General features: G+C 38.6%; 1 protein-coding gene across 1 annotated transcript; it reads right to left on the bottom strand.

Moving 5' to 3' along the window:
• Window positions 1-11,530: 11,530 nt before the first annotated feature.
• Window positions 11,531-12,283, bottom strand: LOC147902184 (uncharacterized). The gene has a single exon (XM_087374448.1). It carries the CDS (start codon window positions 12,281-12,283, stop codon window positions 11,531-11,533), a length of 753 nt encoding a protein of 250 aa, XP_087230574.1.
• Window positions 12,284-15,291: the final 3,008 nt, after the last annotated feature.

Raw genomic sequence — 15,291 nt, forward strand, 5'->3', positions numbered from 1 at the left:
AGCTGAATTTGATATGCCTTCTTCTGGTGATGTCTTTGAGGGGTTACTACCCATTGCCTTGGGTTCCCTTGCTAATATATCTGATGAAAATCAGAATTTTTAGATACCTCCACATGCTCTGATTCAACCACAGGATGCCATACCACCTCCACAAGCCGTGGAAGAGGTTGTTTAGCAAGAAATTGTAGCATGCAGCAAAAACAGTCCCAAATTGGCTGTTACAGACTCTCAGGGAGAGTAAAATTGATGCTCCATTACTTGGCAGAACTTGGAGTGCAGTAAGGCATGGGGGAGGTGCTCTTTCAGTTGAATCAGCTTATGCAGGTACTCTTCTTGATGAGGAGGAACCTCAGACATTTGAAGAGGCATAGGATAATGTGCATTGGATGAATGCCATGCATGATAAGTTGCAGTCCATTGAGAAAAATCAGACATGGGAAGTTGTCTAGGTAAACATGCCATAGGTACACAGTGGGTTTTCAAAGTTAAAAGAAAGCCCGATGGCACCATTGACAGGTACAAGGCAAGGCTGGTCGCAAAAGGATATGCTCAGAAAAAGGGCATAGACTATGAGGAGACTTTTGCTCCTACATCCAGAATGACAACCATCCGGTTAGTCATTTTTAAAAAATAAAAAAAGTTAAAATAAGTAAAACTTAAAAAAATTTTAAAAAATTAAATTAAATTTTAAATATAAAAATAAATTAATTAATTAAAATAAAATAATTAAAAAAAAGACCAAAAAATAAATTATTTTATTTTATTTTAAAAATTAAAAATAAATAAATCTTAAAATACTATTTAATTAGAAATTTATTTAATATTTTGAGTTTGAAAATCATTGTAATTCTCATTTTTTATTTTTAATTATTTTTCAGAAAACTATGGCTTCCAGTTTTGGTTCCAAGGTGTCTTTCAAATACCTTGAACATGCTTGGTATTTTATGGAGCGCAAATCAAAGTATTTTTTGGTGATCAGTGCAGAGAATGTATCAAGCGTGAAATATTCTCCAGAGGCAGTAAGAAATGGTGGCATGGTCTCAAACATCAACATTAAAGGAAATAATTTGATAGAAGTTGTGTGCAAAGGAAAGAATGACGAGGTGGTTTACAAGTTATGAGTTACTCACAAGCACTTCTTGAAGCCCTTACCAGATTCAATTGAGGGATCCCAAGAATTACTTAGTGCCTTAGAAGCATTGAAGAAAATGTGGGATGCATTTCCAAGTGGTGGTGTTGTACCTTCAATAGTAGTAAGTGCAGTAGTAAGTACGCCATCTATAACATGTAACCCTCAAGTACCGCCAATATCTGTGGCGATAACTATGGTAACTCCGGCAAGAGTAACTACAATATCTACGGCAGTAACTACAGTATATCCAACTGTACCTACACCATCGACTGCTGCAACTATAGGAACAAGAAGGAGTGATCGTGGAGCAGATTCAAGTTCTACAGCTATTCCCAGAAAGAGAGCAAAAATAACTCCTACTCCACGTGTAGATTGTTCAAGTGCAGGTTATTTAAAACAAGGCAAAAAATTGGATAGCGATGAAGAGGAGGATCCGCAAGAAGAAGATACAAGTCTCGAAGACTTTTTTATAAGTGTGGCAGACTTACATCCTCCAGAGGATGAGGGGTACATTTGGGGATTTTTACAATTCAGCGTGGCCACAATGCTTATTGATCGAGCTTCGTTGTTCACAAATCAAAGAAAGCTAGATAAGACATTTGCATGCAAATTGTATGAAGATACGAGGAAAACAAGAAAGTTGAACTTGTGTGGTTTATCATAGAAGATCCTATGGCAGATAAGAAAAGATCAACGTTGGTCCTGTTCGTGACAGAATCACAAAGGGATGCCTTGTATGCGAGTTTAACATCTGCATTTGGGTATTTACTTTCAAAAGTATACCTTGGTATAGTCCTACGTAATCATATGCTGTCTTGGAAGGCACTACCATTCAAGTCTTGTAGCCTTTCTTGATGTGCTTCTTATCCCCAGGGGTGGTGGCAATCTAATCCAAATTCCTTTAAGGACTCTCGAGCTTCATTACTTTGAGGACAATAAGGTTAAGCTTGATGTAGCAATGGTGGATTACAAAAAGCCGATGGATCCTGATGTGATACTAGAGATGACAAAGAATTTACTGAATGATGGGTGGGACGTAGCATTGTATCGAATGGGTTTTGTTATTGAGAAATTGCTACACAAAGTTAGAAATTTAAATGTCATTGATACCCCCCATCAAATTGAGTTCTTTGACACATATTACAGTTGCACTACCTTCTTGGAAGAGGAAAATGTCAAAGAAGAGGGTAGTGAGAAAAATGTCGAAGACGAGGGTAGTGAGTCTGAGGGTGATGATTCTAGCTCAGGTGATGATGAGGATGAAAGCTCTACATCCAATGACTTACAGCAAGAAGAAATCCGCACAAAGAATAAGGGTGATCAATTGTCAACTAGAGTCAAGGAGGTTCCACTCATCATACGGGAAGGCTCGTGGCAGCAAGAAGTAGTAGTACAGCACGTCACAGGAAAAGGTAAGGCTAAAGAGGTGGAAGCACTTCCCTTGAAATTAAAAGTGAGGAAGGCACTCTTGATCTTGGGTGAAGGACATGCAAGTGGATCAAGCAAGGAAGCCTTACTCAAAGAAGGTATGGACGAGGCAAAGCATGACTAGGAGGAGTTACCAGGAGGCATAGATGTTTCTTCAACCATGACCTTACAGACTCTAGAGCAGCCTACTAGTCAGGAACCTAGTAGCCAGGTCCCTACACACCAAGAACTTGGTCATGAGACTCTAGAGCAGCCTACTAGTTAGGTGCTTGGAACTGAAGAGCAAACTACTGAGGACCTTGCTACTAAGACTCCAGTCTTAGAGCAGCCTATTAGTCAAGACCCTGGTAGTCAAGGGCCTGGCATTGAGGACATTGGTACTAAGTAACATGATGGCTGACGGCTTTGTAATCACATTTTTGAACTTCTATGTAAAGCGAATATCTAATAAAAAGTTTACTACTTTTTTTATTTCTTTACTCTCATTATTGTGTATAAAGATTGTTTATAAGGTCCATTTTATACTTAATGGTGTATTTTAAACTTTATGTCAAATGTATTTTTATAGTTAAGGGTGTTTTTTAATACCAAGTGAGGTGTATATGTACACCACTTACACATAAAAGGATTTATCTACACTACCTTTGTAAGGGGTTTATGTACACCACGTTTCTAAAAGAAATGGTCATAAAGGTGTGTGCACACCACTTATACATAAAGGTGTTTATTTACACCAACTTTCTAAGAGAATTGGTCATCTATTATTGGTCATCTATTGATGTTCTTAGGTGATAGTAGTTCAATTCACAAGAAGTTATGAAGATGTTTATGTAGACCACCTTTGTAAGAGATTTTTGTGAAGTTATGAAGATGTTTATGTAGACCACCTTTATAAGAGATTTGGTTATGCATTGATGTTCTTAGTACTTAATCATCAAATCTTTTGTTTTGAGTTGGCAAATCTAGTTCAAAAAACAACATTTTTAGTATATTCAAAATTTTTGGACTGTTTTTTAGTCCATTTCTCAAATTGGACTTTACACAAGTCCAAAAATTTTGAATAGTGTGTTTGTTGCAGGATTGCCTAAATTCAAGGTTGCAGAAATGCCTAAGGTATGTGAAGCCTGTCAATTTGGAAAATAGGCAAGGAAACCGTTTCCCAGACATGTTCAAGAGAGTAAGAAGCCATTGGAATTAATCCACTCTGATGTGTGGACTACTAAAGCTACATCTATTGGAGGCTATCATTATTTTGTCACTTATATTGATGACTATAGCAGAAAAGTTTGGGTGTATTTTATGAAAAAGAAAAGTGAAGTGTTTGGGCATTTCAAAGCTTTTAAAGCTATGATTGAAAAAGAAATAGGCCTGCAAATAAAATGCCTAAGGTCAGATGGAGGGGGAGAGTACCTCTCAAAAGCAGCAATATTCATGCAGTCATACCCCACAGCTTGCAGAAAGGAAAAACAAGCATATTAGAGAGGTATCTCAAGCCATGCTAAATGAAAAAGACCTACTAGATTATTATTGGGATGAAGCAGTTGCTACAGCAGTTTGCATAATGAACAAGACTCCCACTGCAACAATACATGGCATGACGCCAGAGGAGATGTATACTAGTAGTAAACCAGATATTTCTCATTTGAAAATTTTTGGTTGCATTGCCTATGTTCATGTGCCAGATGAGTTGAGGTCCAAGTTGGATCCAAAAGCTGAGAAGTGCATCTTTATTGGTTATTCTCTGCAGCAGAAAGGGTATAGATGCTATAACCCTTCTACTTGTAAGTTTATAGTGAGCAGAGATGTTGTTTTTGATGAGATGAGCAGCTGCTATAAACCAGTAAATTTGATTGGTGATATAGATGCACAAAATGGTAATATTGCATAGAATTCACAGCAGCAATTACAAAATATTAGTGGACCTGTAGTGTCCTCTAGCAGTGGTTCACATACTTCGCCATGGACATGTAGATTGAGATCAAGAGAATCTCCTCAAAGCAATGCAGATAGTGGTATGCAGGTATCATGAAAAGGAAAAGAGAAGGTAGATCAGTCCATGTTTGATGTGAATGCAGGTCACTCTTACGTGGATGGTGAATCCAGTGGCTCAGAACAGAGCATTGATGATGAGTTGGGTATTCCTTCTGTTGTTACACCTGGAGTAAGGAAGACCAAGGATGTTTTGAGAGCACCTGGAAGTGAGCCTACTTTGTGCAGGTCTACCAAAGCTAGGTATATTGTGGATAGGTTGAAATATGATGGATTTACAGCCACTCACTATGCTTATATGGTCAAAGTGATACAGGAACCAGAACCCACTTCTTTTGAGCAAGCCATGGGAAAGGAAAAATGGGAGAGCCATGGATGAAGAAATGGATGCCTTGGAAGCAAATGCTACATGGGAATTGGTGCCTTTGCCTAAAGACAAGAATGCAATTGGCTGTAAGTGGGTTTATAAGGTGAAGCACAATGCAGATGGTTTTGTGAACAGATACAAGGCAAGATTAGTTGTCAAGGGGTATGCAAAGACATATGGCATTGATTATGAAGAAACATTCAGTTCGGTTGTAAGGATGGCAACCGTAAGAGCAGTCATTGCTATGGCTGCATCAAAGGGATGGTCTTTACATCAGATGGATGTAAAGAATTCCTTCTTGCATGGTGATTTGCAAGAAGAGGTCTTTATGGAGCAGCCACCAGGTTATGTTCATGCTATTCATCCTGAGTTTTTTTGCAGGTTGAAGAAAGCCTTGTATGGCTTGAAGCAAGCACCTAGACATGGTTTGACAAGATAGGACAGTATCTTGTCACTATTGGCTTTCAGATTTCCAAGGCAAATTTCTCACTTTATGTGAGAAAAACAGAGAAAGGTATTATGCTGCTTGTCATTTATGTTGATGATTTGATCATCACAGGTGATAGTGATGAAGATATCCTTCATGTGAAAATGCTATTGAAGCAGAAGTTTGAGATGAAGGATTTGGGAGAGCTGCGTTATTTCTTGGGCATTGAGGTGATTAGATCACCAAGTGGGATATGGCTCTTGCAGAGGTAGTATGGATTGGACACGCTGTCCAAATATGGGATGATAGGCGGTAAGCCTATTTCAGTTCCTTTGGAGCAGAATGTGAAGTTGAGCGCAGATGCAGGTGAGCTTCTGGAAGACCCTATTATGTACAGGCCGATAGTAGGAAGTTTGATTTGTATGACTATTACCAGGCCATTGAGCTATGCTGTTGGATTCGTAAGTCAGTTTATGCAAGCTCCAAGGAAACCGCATTTGGATGCAGCTAGACACATACTCAGGTATGTGAAGTCCACCTTGCAGTATGGACTATTTTATGAGGTTGGGGTTCAGATACAGTTGCATGGATACATTGATGCTGATTGGGCTGGTAGTATTTCAGATAGACAATCTACCAGTGGACATGTGTTCTCTTTTGGGAGTGCTGCAGTCACTTGGAGCAGCAAGAAACAGCCTACAGTTGCCTTGTCAAGCACAGGGGTGCAGCAATGGCTGCATGTGAGGTAGCTTGGTTGCATAAGCTACTTTATGATATGCATCAGTCTATAGATGGGCCAGTTATCATTTATTGTGACAACATGAGTAGTATACACTTGGCAAATAACCCAGTCTATCATGCTAGAACAAAGCACATTGAGGTACATTATCACTATGTGCGGGAGAAGGTTTTACTAGCTCTTTTTGATCTAGTTTATGTCAGCACAAAGGATCAGGTAGCTGACATATTCACGAAGGCATTGGGTGCAAAGAAGCTGCACAAGTTCAGAGACCTACTTGGTGTGCAAGAATTGGGATTGAGCTCGAGGGGGAGTGTTGAAATATCAAGCTCCACTCGTGATATGCTAGGGTGACAATTGTGCATTTATGTTACCGACTTATTAGCTGCAGATGTGGTTGGTACGCCGCCCATGAATAATAGCTGGATGACAACTATCCTTATGTACTCTAGTTCGTGGCTCAGTTAGTATGCCACCATAGTTAGCTGAGTTTGGTTTGAGACCCACATATAGGGTTCTTCTATTTCTTTGTACTAGAGTTCTTTTGGCTTTCACAACTAAGAAGAGGAAAATTGTTTTCAGCCTCCACCTTTGTGTGTATTCCCCCATTGTGTATGTGAGAAAGCCGCAAGAGAGACTCCTTCCTTCTCTCCCACTATCTTCACAAAACCCTAAACCCTAACCCTAAAATACAACCAAAATTTAATGATTTTTTTAAATTTGTGCAACATGTTATATCCCCCAACCTGTTGCTCAAGCAATAGGTTGGGGTGATATATCCAACCTATTGCACAAATCAAGAAAATTACAAAAATCAAGAATTTTCTTGATTTGTGCAACAGATTGGATATACGGTTGGGGGTGCATACGGTTGGGGGTGCAACCCCAACCTGTTGCTTGAGCAATAGGTTGGGGGATATATCCAACCTGTTCCACAAGTCAAGAATTTTCTTGATTTATGCAACAGGTTGGATTGAGCAACAAGTTGGGGGATATATCCAACCTGTTGCACAAATCAAGAAAATTCTTGACTTATGGAATAGGTTGGGGGGTATATCAACCTATTGCACAAATCAAGAAAATTCTTGACTTGTGGAATAGGTTGTAGCAACAGGTTGGGAGATATATCCAATCTATTGCACAAATCAAGAAAATTATTGATTTGTGCAACAAGTTGGATATCCCCCAACATGTTGCTCAAGCAATAGGCTGCGGGTGCACCCCCAACCTTATCAACCTGTTGCACAAATCAAGAAAATTTTTGACTTGTAGAACAAGTTGTATATATCCTCCAACCTATTGCTTGAGCAATAGGTTGGGGGATATAACCAATCTGTTGCACAAATTAAGAAAATTATTGATTTGTGCAATAGGTTGGATATCCCCCAACCTGTTGCTCAAGCAACAGGTTGGGGGTGCACCCCCAACCTCTTACCATAGGTTGGGAGGTATATCCAATTTGTTGCACAAATCAAGAAATTTTCTTGATTTCTGCAACAGGTTGGAGATATCCCCCAACCTATTGCTCAATCCAAACTGTTGCACAAATTAAGAAAATTCTTGACTTGTGGAATAGGTTGGATATATCCCCCAACGTGTTGCTCAAGCAACAGGTTGGGGTACACCCCCAACCGTATATCCAATCTGTTGCACAAATCAAGAAAATTCTTAACTTGTGCAATTTTTTTGATTTGTGCAAGGGGAAAATATTTTGGTGAGCTTTTTAATGTGAGCTTTTCTACAATTTTCTTTGTTTTTGCGAGCTTTTCTTAGAAATCCATACGTGTTTTTGTTATAAGAAAGATGGGGAGGTTAGAAAGAGGGGGAGAGGATATAGGATATGTTCATTTTCATAGCATGTGGGAGGGGTGGAAGAGTGTATACTATGCACAAGGGGGGGCGAATATGAGTGGCAGTAGGAGGCAAAAAATTATGGAAAATATGTCCATATTCAAAGTAGAAGGGAGGAACTATGGGAGATATGTTCATTTTAAAAGTCTATATTTTGAAACTTTTGACCTCATATTTGGATTCCTCGTCGAATTCTGGTCATTTTGAGTACCAACATGACCATATTCTGATAAAAATTGAAAAAATGGTGTTTTTGTCATTTTGGCCTGTTTTGGGCCCATTTTTAGCACAAACTCAAAATGGGCCCAAAACAGGCCAAAATGACAAAAACACCATTTTTTCAATTTTTATCAGAATATGGTCATGTTGGTACTCAAAATGACCGAAATTCGACGAGGAATTCAAATATGAGGTCAAACTTGTCAAATTATACACTTTCAAATTTCCCACATGCTCTCCCTTCCCCTTTGCATTTAGTAGATGAACATAACTTTCACATTCCTCATCCTCTCTCTCCTTCTTACACTCCTCTTTGCATACCTTATAAGTTCCTCTCTACGTTCTCCACTATGATAATGAATATATGTTCCAAATCCCCTCCCCTCCCTTCTCCATGCCACCTTACCCATGTGCCCATCCCTCCCCCTTTCCTTTATCTCCCCTCCCCCCCTCTCTCGTCTTAACTGTAACCACAACCCAAATTTTCAACCCGCCCTACTCCATGAACCCCCCCCCTTTCTCTCTCTCTCTCTCTCTCTCTCTCTCTCTCTCTCTCTCTCTCATGAATGAAAAGCTCGCAATATTCATGAAAATTGAAAAAAAGCTCATGACAAAAAGCTCACCCAAAAATCACACCCTTTGTGCAACAGGTTGGATATATCCCCCAGCCTGTTGCTTGAGCAACAACTTGGGGGATATATCCAACCTGTTGCACAAATCAAAAAAATTTATTAAATTTTGGTTGTATTTTAGGGTTAGGGTTTAGGGTTTAGGGTTTAGGATTTAGGGTTAGGGTTTAGGGTTTAGGATTTAGGGTTTAGGGTTTAGGATTTAGAGTTTAGGTTTAGGGTTTAGGATTTATTGTTTAAGAGTTTAGGGTTTAGGAATTAAATGGTTAAAGTTTAAGATTTACAGCGGTTAAGATGTTTTGGTATTAATTGTTTAAAGTTTATCCAACCAACCGTATATCCAATCTGTTGCACAAATCAAGAAAATTCTTGATTTGTGCAATTTTCTTGATTTGTGCAACAGGTTGAATATATTCAATACTAGGTACGATCCTTTGCAAAGGCTTTACTTTAAGTAATTATAAGTCTACCTAGTTAAAGTATCCTACTTATTAGGGACAAGCACATAGGCTAAAAGCACACCGATTCATATTTTCTTACATTCATGCTGCATGGTGTATCAGAAGAGATGAAGAAGTATGTGATAAGAAATATTCATAAGAAATATGTATTCCATATCATGGATTCATACCATGGATATCAGGTGGTTGCTGAAGTAGAAAAATGATATGGATTCAATGATACTGTAGTTTTGTACAAAGTTTTAAACAAAGTTTAAGGCTTTTGCAAAGTATTACATATTGTAACAAAGATAAGCAAGTATGCTAAACCTCTTCCAGATTCTATGGTTTTAAATACCTACCTTACAAATACATTCTTCATTCTTTGACTAACAAGTATTATACACATGGAAGAAAAGCATACATGCTAAAAGTACTTGTGTAAATTTTAATATTTTCTTATTTTTTAAAGTAATTCAATTCTTTGATTGGATACCTTTTTAAAATCTAAAGGTTATTAGTATATAATATACCTAATTTTAAATGTTATTAATGTAAAATATTAATAATTTATATATTTATTTAAATTTATACAATAATTACATTATATTTATACTAGTTTTTAAGTTAATAATGTATATTTTTATTAAAACTAAAATTTAATATCTAGTTAATAGTATGAAGAATATTATAGAGATTTTTCATATTAAGAACTACCTTACAAATACATTCACTAATTCTTCATTGTTTTAAGCATAAGTATTATATAAAGCACATATGCTAGAAGACTTCCCATTCAAAAATATTTTCATTGTTATATTTTTTTAATTAATGTATTTATATATATATATATATATATAATAATTATATAATATTTATATTAATTTATAGACTAATAATATATATTTTAAGCAAAATTATATTTTAATATTAGTTAATAAAAATTTATTATATTATGCAGCAAAACTATTATAAATGGATTTCTTATATTAATAAAGTGCCGTGAGAAGAGTTTTTGGAGAGATTTATGGTTAATAACGACTTTTTACAAGTCTGCCAATCGTCACTATATAGCAACGTTTTATAAAGGTCGCTATATAGCAACTTTTATAAAACATCACTATATAGCGATACTTTTTTAAACCCGCTTTGCTTACTGATGATTAGTGTCCCACGCGCACTAAACGTTGGCGCTTAACCATCGGAATAAGGCCCATGTGTAATAGTGTAAGCTCAAGCCATGTTTTTCTTGTTGGATGGTGGCAGGTAAGCAGACTCCCCTCTTTAATAAAAGTGACGCTTGCTACAACTTTTGAAACTTGCTTAACGTGTTTGTATTGTCAAGCATTCTATAAACCTTTTGCAAATTGTACACCTCTTATTTTTGTTGTAATGTTTCATAGTAGTTTTCTCTTTTGTGTCCATTACCAAAATTGTTTTCATTTCACTATGAAACGCGGTTTTGTCGAGCCTTCACACACACACACACGTGCATTTTGGGTGCCACAAAAAGGATTGTGGAGTGCCATGCACATACACGATTGGTGAAATAGAAGCTCCACATAAGGCTTAAGTGTAATAACTGAGTGCTTGAGTGGTCGCGGATGTGATGGAGCTTGCACATACAAATAGGAGGCTTCCTTGAATGACAAAGTTTCTTCAAATGCCTTAACTAAATGATGAAGACCTATCTCACACATTGTAATCATCCCTTCTTATTACTCTCTCTCTCTCTCTCTCTCTCCCCCGCCCCCCCTCCCTCCCTCTCTCTCTCTCTCTCTCTCTCTCTCTTGCGCGAGCGCGCACACACACACACACACACGGTCAAGAGATCAAAGGATTTTTCATTAATCTCAAGATTGATAAAACTCTTGGTCAACCATTTATCATTTGTTTTGAAAAAAGGGGCTCCAATTCGGTGGCCTTTGTATGATGCGAGTCATGTGAGATATTACATATACAAATGATTAACTAGATCTAATTCTTGTATTATGTTTTAGGGGAATGGAGCCATCCCGGACATGCTAGATCCAAAACGAAAGAACATGAAGCAAGAAACCACATATTCATCATCAAACATTTTAAATCTATCTTTATGAGTAAAAGATCACAAATTTGGCAAATGCAAGTCATATTCTCCTTCAAATCTACCACATGCTAATAATAATATCTTTGTATTTTTCAATTGAATCCAGAAGACATTCAGCAAATACTCAAGATTATTCATGTTGAGTTGGAGAAATAGATGTAATTTGAGGTTTAGTTGCATTTAGTCACGGTAAATGCCAAACTATGTTGATATCGGTTCACTACTTAACATAGGCAGACCAATCAAAGGCTCCACTAGAAGTCCTGGCCGTCTGAGAAGCTGGCGCCAACGCATTAGTCCAAGAATACTCAGTAGGGCTTACTTCCAAGACATAAGCTCCTTGACCAGGTATCATTACCTCCCAAAATAACCACGGCACTCCTTGGTCATTTGCTGCACTTGCGATGTTGGCGAGAAACTGCCATTTGCTGCCGCTGTTGCTCGTTATTGCACCAAATTCCTCGAGGATAATACGTTTGCCATGTGCTTGGGCTTGGGACACGGCACTGCTTAGAGCCGACTGTGCATCGCTTGAGGATGTATCATAGCTATGAACCGAGATGATGTCAATGGAGCTGCACTCAAAGTTTTGCGCATATAAGGAAGTGGAAAAGTCAGTGCCGCCTCCTGTACTCACCAAAATGGGAGTGGTACCTAGAATAGACTTGATAAAAGAACACATATCACACCACCAATTCGGATCGTAGATATCAACATGTCCGAAGGCTTCGTTCTGAGCCTCAAATGAGAGAATTGCTTCACTTGCGTACTTCCACGGGATACCCATGTGAGGACTTTGGTAGTTCATTATATGGTCTATACGCTTCTTGAAATCATTGACCGCCTCAGGATTTGTGTAGAACTTGCTGATGTCCGGTGCATTTGAGCCACAGTCTTCAACCACAGGAAGGTTGTATTTTATTGTGTAAGCATCCTTCTCGTTGTAACACCCCAAGGCATAGCGATCGTGCATGACGATGATAAGCTTGATACCTACAAATGGCGATGATTAGTCTATTTTTCAATGCGCGCGGTTGCATTGCATAGAACGGTAAACGGCGTCGGACATAACGAGAGGGCGAGGGCGAGGACGAGGACGAGGGCGAGGACGAGGAAGGCCGGGAGGCATCCCATAACGAGAGTTGAGAATGGTGTGTGGTCACTGGTTTCAACAAACAAAAAAAATTCGTGTTGTGGGTGGGTTTAGTAACGCCTATTTAAAGGTAAAACTTTCTAGAACAAGAAGACCTTGAAGGTGGACATTTTCACCTAACTTACCTTGCAAATTTCCTACTGGCATATTTAACACGTTATCTCTAGACTTTTGACTACTTTTGCGACGACTTGGGCACAAATGGGTTTTTTAGGGAAATTTCCTACATCACTTTCTCTAGACTTTTTGACTACTTTTTCAACAACTTTGGCAAAAATAAGTTGATACAATGACCCCCTTCTATGATATCTGGATTGAATGCCATGTATAAGTGTAAGTAATTCAAAAAAATCATATGAACTACCACAATATGTGAAGAAACATGAGAAGTCACCCTTGTACTTTTTCGAGGCTTGAAAAAGGAATCGTAGTCGAGGAATTATCACTTTTAGTGCATGGAACTTCTTAATTTATTGGATAAATCCACCACATCGATGAGTAGAAGGAAAATTCATGTGTCTGCCCATGCCTATCAAATGTACTTTAGGGAAAGAAGCTAATTGTATTAGATGGACAACATAAAATTAAAGTTTGCCATGAGTAAAATTAGGGATAAGTAGAGGAAACAATTTCCTCTTTCTATCAAATCCATATTGGAAGGAGAAAATCATTTTGACAAGGCTAACACCATCTTACTATTATGTCCAATCAACCAAAGATTCTTCATCTATATCTGAGTAGGCCAAGGCGCTCTTGCCCATTAGGTATGGAGGCTTAAAATGGAGCATAAATTTTCCAATTCATGAATCTATGTTCTATTTAAAAGTCAACTAAAATTTTAAATTTACAATAAATCACTAATTATATGCTTGTTGTCTAAGTGCCAACATGGACTTAGGTAGAACAGAATGTGTGTGTAAAGTAGCAGTAAAGCTCTACTTGTACTTGCATAAGGCTAGAAATAATCCCTCTTAGAAATTCCTACATATGGCAAAGCTCTCCAACTTGTATAAATACCCCATAATGGAATGAAGCCCACACTCTTTGGGGCATTGTGTTGAGTTCTACTTTCGTATTCCAAGCAATTTTCTCAAGTGTCCATGTTTCCTTGCACTCCACGTCCAAAAGCATGTCCTAACCTTGCAACTCCTCCTCCCCTCTCCTCAAACCTTGTAACCCATCCTCTCCCTCTCCTCCTCCCTCCGGCCCACAACAACACAAAGCAACTATAGACGTGCTTGATAGATGCGCAAAATAGCAGGTGCGTCTATAGGCATTGCTTGGATAGAGATTACGGGTGCGTCTAATAGCATGTCTAACAGCTCGTCTATTTGCGCTTGTATTAACACGTCTATTTGTGCGTCTACACTGAGAAAATACGAGCCCAACCATCTAACATTGCATTTATCAGTGCGTCTATTTGCACGTGTATTAGCGCGTCTATTAGCACGTTTACACTGGGAATTAGTCGCGTATTTAGACGCAAACCAGAGAATACAGAAAGTGAGATTTTGGTGTACATCATTGCTTTCCAAACATTGCTCATGATTACCAAAGCACATAATTTTAACAAAAACATCAATGCTTTTTTGCAAGCCCACATATACAAGAATTAAGTGAGGTGAGGAGAATGAGACAATATGTAAAATAGTTTTGCCAATATCAATGATGGGCTATGGTTCAATCTCATCTTCAATGAGATTAACCCTTGCCAAACTATCTACTTCAAAATCCAAACAAGTGTTTAGATCTACAAATACATTCAACCCACTACTACTTGTGCTACTCATGTGCTCATCGAAATCAGCATCACCAATGGTAGGCTCGTCCTCACGAGTAATGGCCTCAATATCTGTATCTCCTAGCTCATGATCATCCTCCTCTCTCATATCACGGTCATCATCACGTCCATGGCCATGATCATCCTCCATATGCTCCATATTAGTAAATGTACTATACATCACTTTGGAACGTGGCATAATAGGAATGACATTCCACCATCTATTATTATCCACCATTGGTTAATAGACAACCTAATTCAAACAACCCTTCAAACACCTAATGCATCCAGTGGAAGTACAAATTGTAGTAATAGCGCGCTTCACCGCCGCCATCTCTAGATTTGATAACCTCCACGGTGCACGAGGAAAAAAAACATGCCCATTTGGTCTCTCTTGTGGCCAAGCTTCACCCATCCTCCCTGTGGTACGTAGATCCTCCCTTATGCCTACGGAATCTTGTGTCCCATTCAAATGCTCCCAAATGGTAGATGCCACATTCTTGCAGATATGCATGGGATCAAGCAGGTGATTGATCTTGAGGTGGGACCTGTGAAGATAGTGGGAGAGAGGGAAGGAGTCTCACTTACGGCTTTCTCACATGCACAAATGGGGGAATACACACAAAGGTGGAGGCTGAAAACAGTTTTCCTCTTCTTAGTTGTGAAAGCCAAAAGAACTCAAGTACAAAGAAATAGAAGAACCCTATATGTGGGTCTCAAACCAAACTCAACTAACTAAGGTGGCATACTAACTGAGCCACGAACTAGTGTAGATAAGGATAGCTGTCATCCAGCTATTATTCGTGGGCAGTGTACCAACCGCATCTCCAGCTAACAAGTCGGTGACATAAATGCACAACAGTCACCCTGGCATATCGCGAGTGGAGCTCGATATCTCAACACTCCCCCTCGAGCTCAATCCCAAATCCTGCACACCAAGCAGGTCTCTAAACTTGCGCAGCTTCTCTGCACCCAATGCTTTCGTGAATATGTCAGCTACCTGATCCTCTGTGCTGACATAAACTAGATCAATAAGACCTAGTAAAAC

This window comes from Dipteris shenzhenensis, chromosome 5 (assembly GCF_047967505.1).
Source record: "Dipteris shenzhenensis isolate YYH24624 ecotype China chromosome 5, Dip_SZ_1.0, whole genome shotgun sequence".
Classification (NCBI taxonomy): Eukaryota; Viridiplantae; Streptophyta; class Polypodiopsida; order Gleicheniales; family Dipteridaceae; genus Dipteris; species Dipteris shenzhenensis.